Source organism: Zosterops lateralis, assembly GCF_965231275.1.
Source record: "Zosterops lateralis genome assembly, chromosome: 6".
In the NCBI taxonomy this organism is placed as follows: Eukaryota; Metazoa; Chordata; class Aves; order Passeriformes; family Zosteropidae; genus Zosterops; species Zosterops lateralis.
The window spans coordinates 49,457,187-49,472,062 of NC_139761.1; the positions used below are offsets into that span (position 1 = coordinate 49,457,187).

The following is a 14,876-nucleotide window of genomic DNA, read 5'->3' on the forward strand; positions in this document are numbered from 1 at the left end:
ACAGGTGTAGAGAAAGGGGGAACACCTTTGGCTAAGCCCAGTGGCCTGGCAGCCATGTGCCAGGGCACCTTATTGCTATTCTAGCTTTATTTATCAAAGCAGCAGGAAAGATGAGCCAGACTGGGAAACTGACCCCTCCAAAAGGAATTGATGTGTGCAAGGACATGCCACTATTCATACATAAAAAGAAATAGTCTAAAGTAATAGTAAACATTTAATTACAAGATCTATAAAGACCACTTGGAGAGCTCAGATTACTTCAAACTACTATTCCCAAATCCCTAGGTGGGCTGCTTTAAGTAGCTATAGGTGGTGAAAGTTAATTTCAACCCCAACTGGCTGATTCCCAGACACCAACTGGACAATTGCCTTGCCCAAGGAATCGGTGCCAAGAGCTGTTTACAGTGTGCACCAAAGCACTTTGTGCCAAAACTAAAGGGAAAGTCCATGGACAAGCCATGCAATTAGAAAATAAATAATCACAAATCCATTGCTACTAAAGAAAAAGCTTTTATCCAGAATAGCCTGGGATGCTGCAGCAAATCCACAATGTTAGTGCCTAAGCTGAAATAGAAACAAAACACTGAAACCAGAAGAAGTAAACACATCAATGAGAATACTGCTGTTTACACAGCAGCAAAGCCACATCAGAATATTTTTAAATAATGCATCTTGTCAGGAGGTTCCATCCTCATAGGCATGCCCATGTATGTATTTATACCCACAGAGACATCCCAGTATCCCAAACAAGTTCTAGCTTCCTGCCGCCCTTTGTTGCCTTTTCCAAGGATTTTGATGCCTGTCTGGAAGTTCATGTCACTGGGGGTTAACCCCTTGCAGCCAGATTTTTTTTTTTTTTTTAAGAATTTTAAAGAATTTTTTTTTTCAACTTTTGCTGCTGTTTGAACTGTAGACATTTTCAGGAGCAGCCCCAGCTCACATCATTCCATGGTCTCCTCTCTGCAGAAAAAAAAAAAAAAAAAACCAAAAACAAAAACCCCACAAAAAACCAACCAACCAAACAAAAAAACCCAAACCAAACCAAACCCCCCAAAAAACTCCAAAAACAAAACACAAAACAAACACCCCTCCCCCCCCCTTGTTTATTCTAAATAACTCTGGCAAAATTTTAGGTGGGATTGAGCCTGTTTAGTTCCAGGTCTCTGTTTAGCCATTACATCCTTGCATTCAGCTTCTTTAAGCAAAAATTCAGCTTCTTCAAGCAAATTTCCTACCACTGCCTGCCCAATTTATCAGACGAATACTTTCCTCCTACTTACCGAAAGACATGCGGGTGAATTTCAGTATATATATATAATAATGCTATTATCATTATTACTATTATTATTATAATATATTATTATTGCTGTTATTTTACTATTATTGTTGTTGTTTTGTCGTTGTTATTATTACCAACGTCATCATCATTATTTTTATTACAAATAATGTAATCATAATTATTTTTATTACAAATTCCTTTTTTAAAACCTTTCCCTCCCTCTCCCCCGCCCCATTTCCCGGAATAATCACCCGCCATGAAGGCACGGCATCCCACAAAGGAGCCCCTGTAAATGGGAGGCGGCAAATCCGTCCTGGACCAAATGTTTACATACAAACCGCGGCCCGAAACCCTTCCTCCGGAGGGGGGGGGAAGAAAGAAAAAAAAAAAAAAAAACCCAGGAGGGTGAAAAGGTAAAGAAACGCCCCCAGCAGCGCGGCGGGAGCGCTCCCGGGGCTGCGCTGCGGCCGTTCCCCGCTCGGCGCGGCCGCGCCCCCGTTATCCCGCAGCGCAGCCCGGCCGCGGGCACCGCGCACAGCGCACCGCGCTCCCGGCCCCTCCGCCCGCCCCCCGCTGCCCGGGGCGGTGCGCGGCGGCGGAGCCATGCTCTCCAGGAAGGGGATCATCCCCGAGGAGTACGTGCTGACCCGGCTGGCCGAGGATGTGCCGGATCACGCCCGGTACCGCGCGCGGGAGAGGCGGGCGCGCTTCGTGGGCAAGAACGGCGCCTGCAACGTGGCCCACAAGAACATCCGCGAGCAGGGGCGCTTCCTGCAGGACGTCTTCACCACCCTGGTGGACCTCAAGTGGCCGCACACGCTGCTCATCTTCACCATGTCGTTCCTGTGCAGCTGGCTGCTCTTCGGCATGGTGTGGTGGCTCATCGCCTTCGCCCACGGGGACCTGGACCACAGCACCCGCCTGCAGCGGGACCCGGCCCAGGGGGCGGCGGGCGGCTTCGTGCCCTGCGTGACCAGCATCCATTCCTTCACCTCCGCCTTCCTCTTCTCCATCGAGGTGCAGGTGACCATCGGCTTCGGGGGCCGCATGGTGACGGAGGAGTGCCCGGCCGCCATCCTGGTGCTGATCGTGCAGAACATCGTGGGGCTGGTCATCAACGCCATCATGCTGGGCTGCATCTTCATGAAGACGTCGCAGGCGCACCGGCGGGCCGAGACCCTCATCTTCAGCAAGCACGCGGTGATCGCCCTGCGTGAGGGCCGGCTCTGCTTCATGCTGCGCGTGGGCGACCTCCGCAAGAGCATGATCATCAGTGCCACCATCCGCATGCAGGTGGTGAAGAAGACCGCCAGCCTGGAGGGGGAGGTGGTGCCCCTCAACCAGATCGACATCCAGATGGAGAACCCCGTGGGGGGCAACAGCATCTTCCTCGTGTCCCCGCTCATCATCTACCACGTCATCGACAAGAACAGCCCCCTCTACGACATCTCCCCCACGAACCTGCACCACCACGAGGACCTGGAGATCATCGTCATCTTGGAAGGGGTGGTGGAGACCACCGGCATCACCACCCAGGCCAGGACCTCCTACCTGGCGGATGAGATCCTCTGGGGCCAGAGGTTCGTGCCCATCGTGGCCGAGGAGGACGGGCGGTACTCGGTGGACTACTCCAAGTTCGGCAACACGGTGAAAGTGCCCACGCCCTCGTGCACCGCCCGGCAGCTGGAGGAGGACAAGAGCATCATGGACACCATGCCGCTGTCCCCTAAAGGCACAATTAGGAAGAGGTCTGTCAAGCTAAAGCCCAAGTTTACCATAAGCGAAGAGCCTTCCTGATGCCTTCTCACTGGGAAACTCTGTTTTAGGGCTTTGTGTCTGAAAGATCTCATGAACTCAAAACACTGAGGTGGCCTCTTACTGTTTTTTTAAAAATTCAGGTTGGTAGCACAAGGTATGTTCTGGTGTTATTTATTGTGGGGAAATCTAAAGCTAATTATATTTTTTTAAAGGTGTGAGAGATTTCAAGCAGAACTGGGACTAGGGAAAATCATGGTCTGCAGCTTTAAATTTCAGTTCAGACTATTTAATTGCACGATCATTCTGCGTTGATTCAACTGCAGGTAATGACACATTTTCTCAAAAATTAAGTGTATATTTATCCTCAGAGATTGCAATTTTTAGGGTCTTGCAGTGTTTGCAAGTCCGTAGTTTTTAACTGGTGGTTTTGTTTTTTTTTCCTAACTTGAACAATCAATATAGCAAAATAAAATATTAATAATTAATGAAGTAGGCTGGATTTAAATGATAAAAAAAAAGGGTCAGGCAATGACACAAGACCAGATCTGGAAGTGTCTCTATATTATACTGTATGTCTCAAAGAAATTAACTGCTGGATTTGCATCATCCATATTGTGTTGTATGGAGCCACTCCTACCACATGCAGTATGAAATGTATTTGAATATTTACTTTTGTTTATTTTAAAAGCCTTTACACTTCCAAAATAAAACATTCAGGAAGACTTTTTTGTACTGTACATTTCTGAGAGTAAGCAATGCTTTGCCTGTAAAAGGAGTAAATAGATAATATACAATTGAAATTAATTATAAATAGGAAAAAATCTGCATTTTAATTCTGAAATGAAGAGAAGCAACATTCCCTCTCTGCAAGCCACATGGCAATAGGATATTCCGTATAAAAATTAACCTCTCCCTTGGGTCACAGTGAATTCTGCTAGATAATCAGGGAATAAAAATAGAATTACATATTTTGAATGAAAGGACAGTGCTGAACGCTGAAAATATATCTGCATGCAGAAGGGAAAACCTTTTACTTCTTTCCCTTTTGTAAAAGAAACCACGAGATTTTTTGTGCCATGGGGAAGGGGGGTGTGTATAAGACAGCGTGGTCACTTTGGGGATGCTGTGTCAAAAACATTTCTGCTGCTGAGGAAACAATTCCCGTTCCAATCTCGTGCTGACTTCCCTAAGCAGCTGGTGCCTGCCTTGGTTTTTAGCTGAATCTGAGATCTGTCATTTGCCAGCAAACACAAAGGAGCCATGTTCACTCTCTTGGCCCCACAGTGGCAACAGGAACAATTCCCCTTTGCCCACTCCTGCAAATCCACTCTCCAGAGCTCCTGGTAACAACAGCAGGTTTATTCTACACAGGGTTATTAGGAAATGGCACCAGTATTAGCCACCCAGGTAAAAAAAAAATATAATGTCCATATAAAACCTAAAGAAGCATCACAGAAATTACCCCCCACCTGGTTGCACAGGGTGTACAGAGAGGCACCAACTTACTTGAAACATAATTATTTAAGGAGGATCTAGTATCAGGTCTTGTGTGTTCTGTAGTTCACAAGACTCCTCAAATTGTTTGTATTGGCAATAATATGGCAAATTTCTAATGCCTTGTCAGTATAAGTATATGAAAAATTTATTCAAAAGGGTAAGAAAACTTCCATAGTGACTATGAAATATTTTCAGGCACCTGTAATAAAACAATCAGTATTTGGGTGAAATCAAGTATTGGGTTAAAATGAGGAAATATTTGTTATGTTTTTGCTGTTTATGTATTTCAGTTTTATGAAGCATTATCAGACTGCCAGTTACAGGAATAAGTAACTGCTCAGTTTCCAAATCCCCAATACACCTATGATATTCTGTGAACAGCTCTGAAAATGTGAAATGAGTTTCACAACAAAATGACAGTAAAACCAGCATCAGCAAGTAGTCAGCAAAGAGAATTTGGAAAGGCATATTTTATATTTGTAATCATAACCCCCCCACACTGGTTTTTAAAATAGGGCATGACTAAATGCCTTACATGATTAAATTTCTTCTGTAAGACTGAGTTGATTTGTCACATTACTTTCTGGCTTTCCCTTTTTTGCTGCCCCCTGTTCCCTCTCCCCTTGCCTGTCAGAGGGCACTTACAGTCGAGCTCCCTGCATTTCCCAGGCACCTCTGAACCTTTGAAAGTTCCTTATTCTTTATCACTTGCCACAAAATCACTGCTCTGTTCTCACGAGAGTCATACACAAAATATTAGCTGGCTTTCCAGTGGCTTGAAATCTTTGGCCTCTCCATAGTTCTCCTTAGTGCCTTGTTTCAATGTGTGAGATGCACCTGAAGGTTCTCCCATCAAACTGCTCCAGCTCAGGTTGTGCTTTAAAGCTCTTCTCAAGATTTGACCTAAATGTGAAGCAGCAATACCATGCAACTATTTTCAGGAACTGATGCAAGCTTCTTTTTGCCTCGGGGAAATCTGTGAAGCTGAGAGGTGGAAAATTCCCTTTGTTCCTTGTGAGATGGGAGGGGAAAGATGGGAAGAAACAGCTTCTGTTCACTGGGCTGCTGTCAGGACCATCTTTTATGTCTCTCCTTTTTCAAAAATCTGCCTGATTTTTCTGAAGTCTTGCAAAAAAGAGGGATCATAATATTGTGAGTAAGGCAGGATTTGTGCTGTTAAAATCACCATAGTGAATTATTTGAATCAAAGTGCTGGTGATTTTGAATCTCAGGCTTATAAAACGTTTCTGTTCTTTCACCATTTAAAATATTCAGAAGCATTTTGGGGGCAGAGCGAGGAAGGATGAGCATATTTATTATTTACACTGAGGATATTACTTCGTTTTGGGAATCCTTTAATTTTGTCATTTATGAAGTATTTGGGAGCACAGGTGTCTGAAATTGTCCCTAAAGTTGTCCTTGTGCTGACCACGCCCATTCTCCGTGGGAAGGCTCTGAAGGAGGCCAGAAGAATCCTCATTCTTAGCAGTGAGCAAACGCTGTGTTTTCTATAGTTGAGCTCAGAAGTGAGTGGGCTTTTGAACTTTCTTTCTCAGCCTACACCTGCTTTTTGGTAGGTGGGATCACAGTTTGGATGCTGCTGAGCAGCCGAGGAGAGCTGTGGCTCCCACAGAGTGTGGTGTGGGGGAAACTGGAGGCTGCATCACCTGGGCTTGCCCTGGCTGAGGTGTGCACATGGATACAAGTAGGAAGGCCAGTGATGAATTTTGGCTATGGCAGAACCCAGTCCATGGAATTGCCTTTTGTGTGCTCCAGGAGGCCATTGCCAGTTTGTACTCACAGGTTCACACCGTTCAGTGCTTTCCAGCTGGAGTTTGTGGAGCTGCTTGAGTGGAGAGAAAGATCACAGAGCTGGTTAATCAGAAAGGGAGACTGCAGAACACTTACATGCCTTGGTTTTAAAATACCTTTAGTGACTGCTGCTGAGCCACTGGGCATCTCAGTTCATGTTGCATTTCCTATTGAAATCAAACCATATGTATACAAAATTACATTATAACAAGGTCCAACTTCCTCTCTTTATCTTTTTAAGGCACTAAGTACAGTGTTGTAGCAGTGTAGTTCAGCAGGACGTGTCCTTATAAAATAGATACAAGCCAGAAGTGAACTTAAGAGATGGCATTTTAAGGGAAAAGAGAGTCAAGGATACAAAAGAAATACATTTAAAATCCAAAAGTTACACAGTGTGAAGACAATGTCAAGCAGTAAAAGACTACTTTATTTTGAAGCACCAGCAAAGGTGTGATGATGCTGAGAGATCAGAGCCCTGAAAAGCAGATTTGTGAGGCTAGAATGAGAGTCTTTAACAAGGCCAAGGTCTACATGCTAGCACAGATTAGCAACAGGGTCAGTGTCAAAATTCAGGCCGCCCTGTAAAGGGAGACAGCAGGCTGGGCATGATCAGCATTGCTCAATCCAGTGGGTAAATATTGCTGCTTGTTGAGCAAGGTATGAGTCACAACAAAGCCCTGTTGGAGCCAGTGCTAGGAGGATTTGTTGGGGTCTGACCCTTGTGGTCAGTTATGTGTTAATAGTTAATAATATCAAACTAACAAGTAATTAACGGTTCTTTGAAAACTGAATTTGTTTCTTCGTGTCTTCCTTCCTTTTCCACTCTTTGTACCTCAGTCCCATCTGAAGGTAATTACCATAGGTATGCTAGCACAGATTGTTTTGATTTGGGGCAAAGCACAAGCATGTTTTGGGGAGTAAAATACAAAATTAAAATAGATACTAGAAACACAAAAACTTCTGTGAAATTACCAAGCTTGCACCTTTCAAGGGATTACTTATGCAAAGCACGGAAATACCTATTCTTAGGAACTGGATATTGATAAACCACCATGGATTTGTGCTCCCTGTTGTTCATTTTGCAGGTCTGAGTGGAAAGGGAAGTGTTTTAGCTCTTCAAAATAGGGATAAGGAGAAGAGGTTAAGGTTCAGAATCACTGCATTTAAGGCTCCCTGGTTACACCTTTTCCCGTTCCCTGTGCTTGATGTCATACTGGCATTCCCACTAAAAAGGGGCAGGATAAGTGCTCTTTGCAGGACATGCTCCCACGGGGAACTCCATCCATCCAAAGCCAGCTACCCCATTCCAAGGTGGACCTCTCCAGCCCTGTTCCAAGCATCTCAGAAGGCAGCAGAAAAACTCCCACCCATTTCAGTGTATCTTTGGATCCACAGACATCATCTGCCAACCTGCTAGAAGCAGCAGAGAGAGGGATTTCCTCCTCCCTGCAGCCCTTAGTGGGGCAGAGGTGCTGCTGGAGGTGAGCAGAGCCTGGTGAGGAGGATCCTGGGGGAGCTGGAGCCCACAGGGGCAGGGACACGTGCTCAGTGTGGCTGGGGACTGCCTGACTGCCTGTAACCAGTGACTCAGTGCACTATTTTTGATTCGGCAAGGGGAGAACGATACGTGATACAAACCTCCACACCCCACTAAGGAGAACTATTAAAAGAGCAGAAGACATTCTTGAGAGGCTGCAGATACTGCTCTGTCCTGCTCTGAGCACTGCGGGGTGCCTGCAGAACATGCTGCATGTTCTTCTGGCTTATGCTCCTGTTTTAATTTAATGAGTTACCACAGGGCAATGACTCAATTTAAACAGAACTTTCAGAAATCAGAACCTGCAGCCCCTCTTTGCCACTTGCCTCTGTTGACTTCTGTGCCTGCCTTACTCAGGAGCTTAAATGCAGATGACACCACCCTGTGAGGTTTCCTAAGCAGCTCCCTCACTGCAGAGCTGAGCAGCATTAAATGGCAATCCCATCAGAACTATCCTCCAGTTCTACCTAGAGGCTCCTCATGACATTGCCCCACAGAGAAATTTGTCCCTCTTCCCTTCCCTCACTGGGAGGGGGGCTGCCACCCTTTTCCTCCTCTGACTGTTCTTTGTTCATTCACTGTTTCAAGTGGCCAACACTTGCTTATGAGTTTTGCCTTTGTTCTCTGCCCAAGACAGGGGAGGCACAGGATATAAATACCATTATTATTATTATATTCACAACAATATTATCCCTGAGTGGAGTCGAAGCACTGAAATTGACAGTGAACATCAGTGCCAGCAACAGGAACCCTTAACTTCACTGAACTTCAATCCTGGGCCTTCAAATCCAAGAAAGAATTCCAGGGAGTTCATTAGCACCAGGATTTCCCTCTTAGGGCTGGGCACTATCAGGATAATGGGGTGGGCAGCTGACTCAAATAGCCTCTGATGGGGCCTTTGCTGCAGTGATATTGTTTTCCAGCTTCAGCATCTCCTGGGAACCTGTTCCTCTGCCTTGTGAGTAAAAATCTTGCTTTATTTCCTTTTCTCAAGCTCGAGAGGATGTGGCCCTCATGCATATTGTGTAATCCTTTTTGCCAAAGCATTTGACTTTGTTGAGTGTTCATGTCATGCTTTTGCCATGTGCATGAAAGGTGGTTGTAGTGAGATGAGGGCTGGTCTTTTTCCCAAGTAGCAAGGGAAGGACAAGAGCAAACGGGCTCAAGTTGTGCCAGTTTATGTTTGGTTTATGTTGGCTATTAGGGGAAATCTCTTCACTGAAAGGGTGCTCAGGCATTTGAACAGACTGCCCAGGGGAATATTTAAAAGCTGTGTGGATGTGTTGCTGCCTGACCTGGTTTAGTGCTGGAGTTGGCAGTGCTGGGCTAACAGCTGGACTTACAGCTGGACTTCCTCATCTTGAGGTTCTTTTCCAGTCTTTCCTTTGATCATAAGTTCTCACTGTTTCCTGGTGAGTGTATGCTTATAGTAATGGGGACAATAAAGCTGTTACTTCTGCTTTAGCTTTACAGCATACAGGAATAAAAACTTTACATATTACAGGAATAAAAATTAGCAAGGTGATGTTTCTTTCATGGGATAGGTAGAGAAAAGAAGCAGTGAGATGAGCAGGAGCATCAGAGTGATGTTCTTACAAATTGTATGGATTTTGGTGGAGCAGAGTGCCCAGGGAGCAGTTTCTTTGTGTAAAATCATGGCAAATTCTTATCTAAAGTATAAGCAGTAAACAAATATTTTTCCAAAGTCAGTATCTGTCTTTAGAAGTGGCTTTGTAGGAAGTAACTGTTACTTTCTCACAGATTTTCTCTTATCAAGTGTTGCCTGGGTATTCTACATTTAGAAGCCACCTGCTTTACTAAATGGATGCTTTTGACAGTGAAATTCGATTATTTGGTTTGAAAGGTTGTTCTTTCATGTTTCCTTTTTTAAATTACACCAAAGTTGTTATTAATGTAATTGACTCTTTTTCCTGTTTTCTTTTCTCATTATTGTATGTAGCCTGAAAAGCATGTCACTTCTATTGTGCTTTTAAGGCGAAAAATAGTAATTAAATAGAAAAACAGAAAATAATTTTTAAAAATTAGAAAATAATTAAATAGAAAAATAGAATTAAAAGTTCCCCAGCAGACCACAGCCCTATGACCCATGGTCAGAACCTTGAATTATAATACTACCACTCAAGGTATTTCAATGGTGTCACAAGTGTTTCTACTCTTGTGTGTAGCTCTGTGTTCACTGAAGCATCCATTTTTTTTCTAAGTGGAGCTAAGTCAAATTTTAAAATTTCCTCAAAAGTCTTGTATTCAGTAGAAACTCACATCTGAACCTACATTCTTCACTCTGTTTTCTTTTTTGCAAGTTATATAGGAGATTAAACCAGACCTATCCTCATCCAGTCCTTATTTTCTACTTTTTTTCCTCAAATGGGATTAGTCCCTTAAACCAGATAACTCACCCATTTTCTGTTCCTTCAACACACCCAGAACTGAAGTGTCACATCACAGTAGCCTTTGAATATGCAGCAATGCACTTTATCTCCAAAGTGGGAACTGCTTTCTTGGCTGGATGTACCAGGATTGTTTATTTTCTTTTATCAGAGGGAGGTGAATAAATGTTTTGGCAGCAAAGCCACTCCATAAACGTGTCACATTATGGCTGAGTTATTTGTGTTTTACTATTAAAACTGTAATTTCTACATTTCACTGATGTTCTGTAATGTTAAATAAGTACCTGAAGAGACAGCTATAAATATAAGACTCTTCTACCTCATTCCCATTGTTTGGACTTGGCCTTGAGCAGGCCCAGTGTGAAACCTGTGTGTTCAAAACCCTTCTCTTCATCTCTGGACTGCCAGAGATCCCTTACCTTCAGCTGACTTTCATATGAAAAAAAAACCAGTTTTGTTTAAAAACTACTAATATTAACCTGGAGATAACTCGTGGTGGTGATGGATAATATAGATTCTGCCTCTTTCTTCCCATTTACATATGCATGTTGTTGATCCCAAACATGGAGTTCTGTAGCCAATATAGGGCCAAGCAGCTGCTGCATCCTCTCACTTATTGTATGTTCCAGTGATGTTTGCCGGCTCAGGGGTGATATTATCAGAATGGCCTTTACAGTTTTGTTCTGTTCTAAAACTTAAAGACCTTATGTGCCTTTGATTTGCTGTTTAGTAGATGCAGTTTATTAGCAGCCCTGTTGGCTTCTACAAAGCAGACAGGAATTAAGTTAATTGCAATAGTAATGTTCTTGTAGTGACCTGTCATAAAGGGAGCTAGTATATCCATAGAAAAATCCACAATCTCACTTTTAAAAGTATTCCCCAATTTACACCATTTCACAAAAACTTTTAGTAATGTTATTCTCATTAGTTAGTCTCCACTGATCACTGCTTTTCACATTGACTCTCAGGAAACTGCTCCAAAGTGTGCTAAATTCAACAGATGTCATCTTACTGGCTTCAAAAAGTCTGGATGCAGTTCAGAGAATGCCTGGCTGAAATGGTGTGCTGGCACTCACATTTCATTCATTTTCCTGAAGCAGTTCAAATAAATGAAAAAATACTGAGCAGCAATTGTTGAGAGGTTTCACTTGATCCTTAGCAAGTTAGAGGAGGAAAGTTTTGTTAGTTTGTTTTTGAGGTTTATTTTGTAGCTACAGCTCATTCATTGCCACAGTGGGGTGGAAAATTTGGAAAATTTCCACAATTTTCTGACATACAGAAATATTTGTTTAAAGACTTGGTTTTCTTTAGGTAAGACTCCAATACCTTCAATAACTTGATAGGGTCTCTTATTCCTTTATCCAGCCACACTAAACGAAGCTTGAGTCCTTGCAAAACTGTACTCAAATTTAAACTAGCTTCTAAGAGGTAACAAAATTATAAAATAATAATTTGCCTGCAAGAGTGAGTTGATAGACTTGTCCTAAACATGTTTGATGTTATCAGGTACAAAATTTGATATGGAAAGTCCATGACACACGGTCCTGTTGACTGTGGTTTGTGTGGAATTTTCTCATCTCACAGAGACAACAGAAGACTTTGCTAGAGCAAGAGAGAAAGTCTTCCTTTAAAAAACTGCTGCAGTAAAATATTCCTGGGACACTGAGCCAAGAGTGATTTATTGCAGAGGAAAGAGAGCAAAAGAATGTGTGTGCTGGGGTTTGGGTGCTCTGTACCTGGGCTCAGTGAGACACTGCACTTACACATGTACATACAAAATGTGTCACACTGATCTATTAAAAGGGAGAAATGTTGCTCCTTCTTAAAAGGGTGTTTTTCAAGTTTTTTTTCCTGGCAGCAGGAATAAGGCCAAAGTATAACTCCTATGAACATAATAGCAATTAAGCTCTTGACTCCAGCAATCTGTTTTCAGCCCAGTTACCATCATCCACCAGCTAAAACTTTGTCACTTTGCTACAGAAAAAGGAGAAGATTTATAGTTTGAGGACAAACCAGTTAAGAAGTCAACCCCAGGCAAAGGTTTGATGCTAACAGTCCTCAAGTATGAAATGCAAAGTCTCTACTGCTTTCTAGCCTCTAGGATTTTACAGCAGGGCAAATATGAAATTACATCTTGTGGTTGAGAGGGGAGAAGGAAAGAGAAATTGTTCTTGTCAGATGTGATCTCATGGAAAGCAAATTGGTGGTGGAATGGCTGGATTAAAGATAACAGAACCTCAATTTGTGGCTTTTATTTTTTTTCCCCCAACCACTTTACTTTCAGCATTTCATAGTGGGTAATATAAAAGTCTTCACTCACTTGAAATAAAACAATTCAAACAAAGAAAAAAAAAACCCAAGTAAAAATTCAGTCTTTGCTTATACTTGTTTGTTGGAGCTTTTGTAGAGACTCTCAATAGCAAAAACATGGCAAGTGAATACATCTTATGGAGCACTGCCTGAGTTAATTTGATAGAAAGCTGCAGCCAGGGTCTCCTGGGCTGAGCTGTGCTTGCACAGTGGCTCATGAGTTACACCTTCCTGGCCCAAATGACTCTGTACAACTGAAACAAAATTATTGTCCCCTACAAATTGCATCAAACAGTGCTCTGCACTGCCCTTCCAGTGGGAGCACAACAGATTTATTTTACGTGCCTGAGAACCTTAGAAATGTCTCTTTTTAAAAACAGGTCTCTCCAGGCTTTGTATTTTACTTTGAAAACAACCTCCTTTTTTGACAAATATGAAAGCTGTCGTGTCATCTGAGGCACAGGATAAAGGTAGAAGCAGTTGCCTGAGTGGCCCAGTAGCTCTTGTCTGACATTGATTATATCCTCCTCCAATAACCACTGAATTTTAATCTCTTTAGGTCAGAAACCACTTAGTCTCTACACACAGAGAAACTATAGAGTATTTCCCACTGCTAGATAAGGAGATAAAGATATGAAAAGAAGGTCAAAGAAACTTGATTATTTATCTCTTGGTATCTGTGTATTTGGTTATTTATAAAGGAAGCAAGAGGAATTCAGTCTCAGTAAGAAATATGAAAAATAATGTTCTTTGACAGCTTAAACACAACTAACCTCTAGTCCTCTGGCTATGAAAATGTTTTTATTTATGTTGATTTAGTAGTACTCATCCAGCTACAAGGCTTGTGTAACAAATGTACCATGTAATTACATATTTTATTTTCCCCACCTTATGAAGTTCTCAGCTTCTCCTTGTGAGTCCTTCTTGTGTCCCTGAAACAGCCATGCCAGCACAATTTAAAAAGTTAGGAATTACAAAGTACTAGTGGCTCGCCTGATGCAGGAGGAATAATCTATTTATTTTCCCATAAAGGGTCAGTGTCATCTTATTAAAATATGCTTCCTCAGGAAAACACTTCACTAACTCCAAGAGCTATTTTTTTTTTTTTTTTCTTTTTTTTTTTTCTCTTCCCTTGTAAGAGTTTCTTAAAACCTTCAAAGGTAAGTAGACCATTGCTCAGGGGATAAGGCTCTCTGATTTTCAGTAGGGTAGGCAGGAATACCTACCATGGACACTTTGAAATTCTCAGGTTATTTCTGTTTTTTAAGCATAATCTAATCTTCAGTCTAGGTTTACATCTACATTTTTCTTCTGTTTTTATGTGTTGGTTTGCAAGTGGAGTGCTCTGTAGATGTCTCATAGTGGGACAATCAGGTCTGTGTGGGATTCCATCTGGGTTTTTTCTAAATACTTTAATAAGATGGTTTGTGACAAATCCTGTGAAATCTTGTCAGGAGCAGTACTTGTGTTGCTCCTTAGGTCCAGCCCTCTCAAAACTCTCTATTTCTGGCCTGTCAGTGCTTATGAAGCTGGACATGCAGGACAGAGCTGCACTGACCTCCCTTCAGGGCAGACCTGGAGCCAATTTGACTCATGGCAGAGCTGGCACGAGTTTAAAGGCAGTGTGTCCTCTCCAGATGTTTTCAAGTGGACCAAAGAGAAAAGCATAAATAAACACACTGCCCAAAGGACAAGGGGTAAGAGAATCACCTTGCAAACTGAGAGGATTTCCTTGCAGTACCCTTTGAATGTGCAGCATCAGCAGGGAGCTGTCTGTGGGGTTGTGAAAATGGAATTAGATTGTCTTTGCAATGCAGTTTTGTCTCCAGCAGCAAGTCAAAGGTCCTTGTCTTTAACTTCAGGATCTGCAGAGGATCCTTGTGAGAGCTACTCATAATCTTTTCGCCTAAAGAGCAAATTCAATTCTTTCAGGAAAGAAGGAATGGGCTGTGCAAGTTAAAGAGCCTTCAGAGCAGCTGCATGTCCATTAAACATTGCACTACATCCAGCTCTGGTGGGGCTAAAAAAGCAAATCACCAGATTTATAGAAAGCTTTATCAAGAGGAGAGAGCACAGCAAGGTGCTGATTGAGGGTGTTCCCTCTCCCAGACACTGAGCACTGTGACCCCCAGAGGAACCCATGCTGGAAGCCCAGAGCTCAGGCAAAAAGAAGAGGATTGGGGAAGGATGGGCTTCATGATTGCACCCTATGCAGGTATTAAATTCCTCTGGAGAAATACCCAAGATGTGTTTGCTTTTCCTGGGCAGGGAGATC

At 42.8% G+C, this 14,876-nt stretch overlaps 1 protein-coding gene across 1 annotated transcript; it reads left to right on the top strand.

Moving 5' to 3' along the window:
- The first annotated feature begins 1,494 nt into the window (after positions 1–1,494).
- On the top strand, positions 1,495–3,677 carry KCNJ11 (potassium inwardly rectifying channel subfamily J member 11). The gene has a single exon (XM_083862580.1). It carries the CDS (start codon positions 1,883–1,885, stop codon positions 3,074–3,076), a length of 1,194 nt encoding a protein of 397 aa, XP_083718706.1. The 5' UTR covers positions 1,495–1,882; the 3' UTR covers positions 3,077–3,677.
- Positions 3,678–14,876: the final 11,199 nt, after the last annotated feature.

What these genes read in the sequence shown, in the direction of transcription:
- KCNJ11 (XM_083862580.1), top strand. Translation starts at nt 1,883, where the DNA reads ATGCTCTCCAGGAAGGGGATCATCCCCGAGGAGTACGTGCTGACCCGG.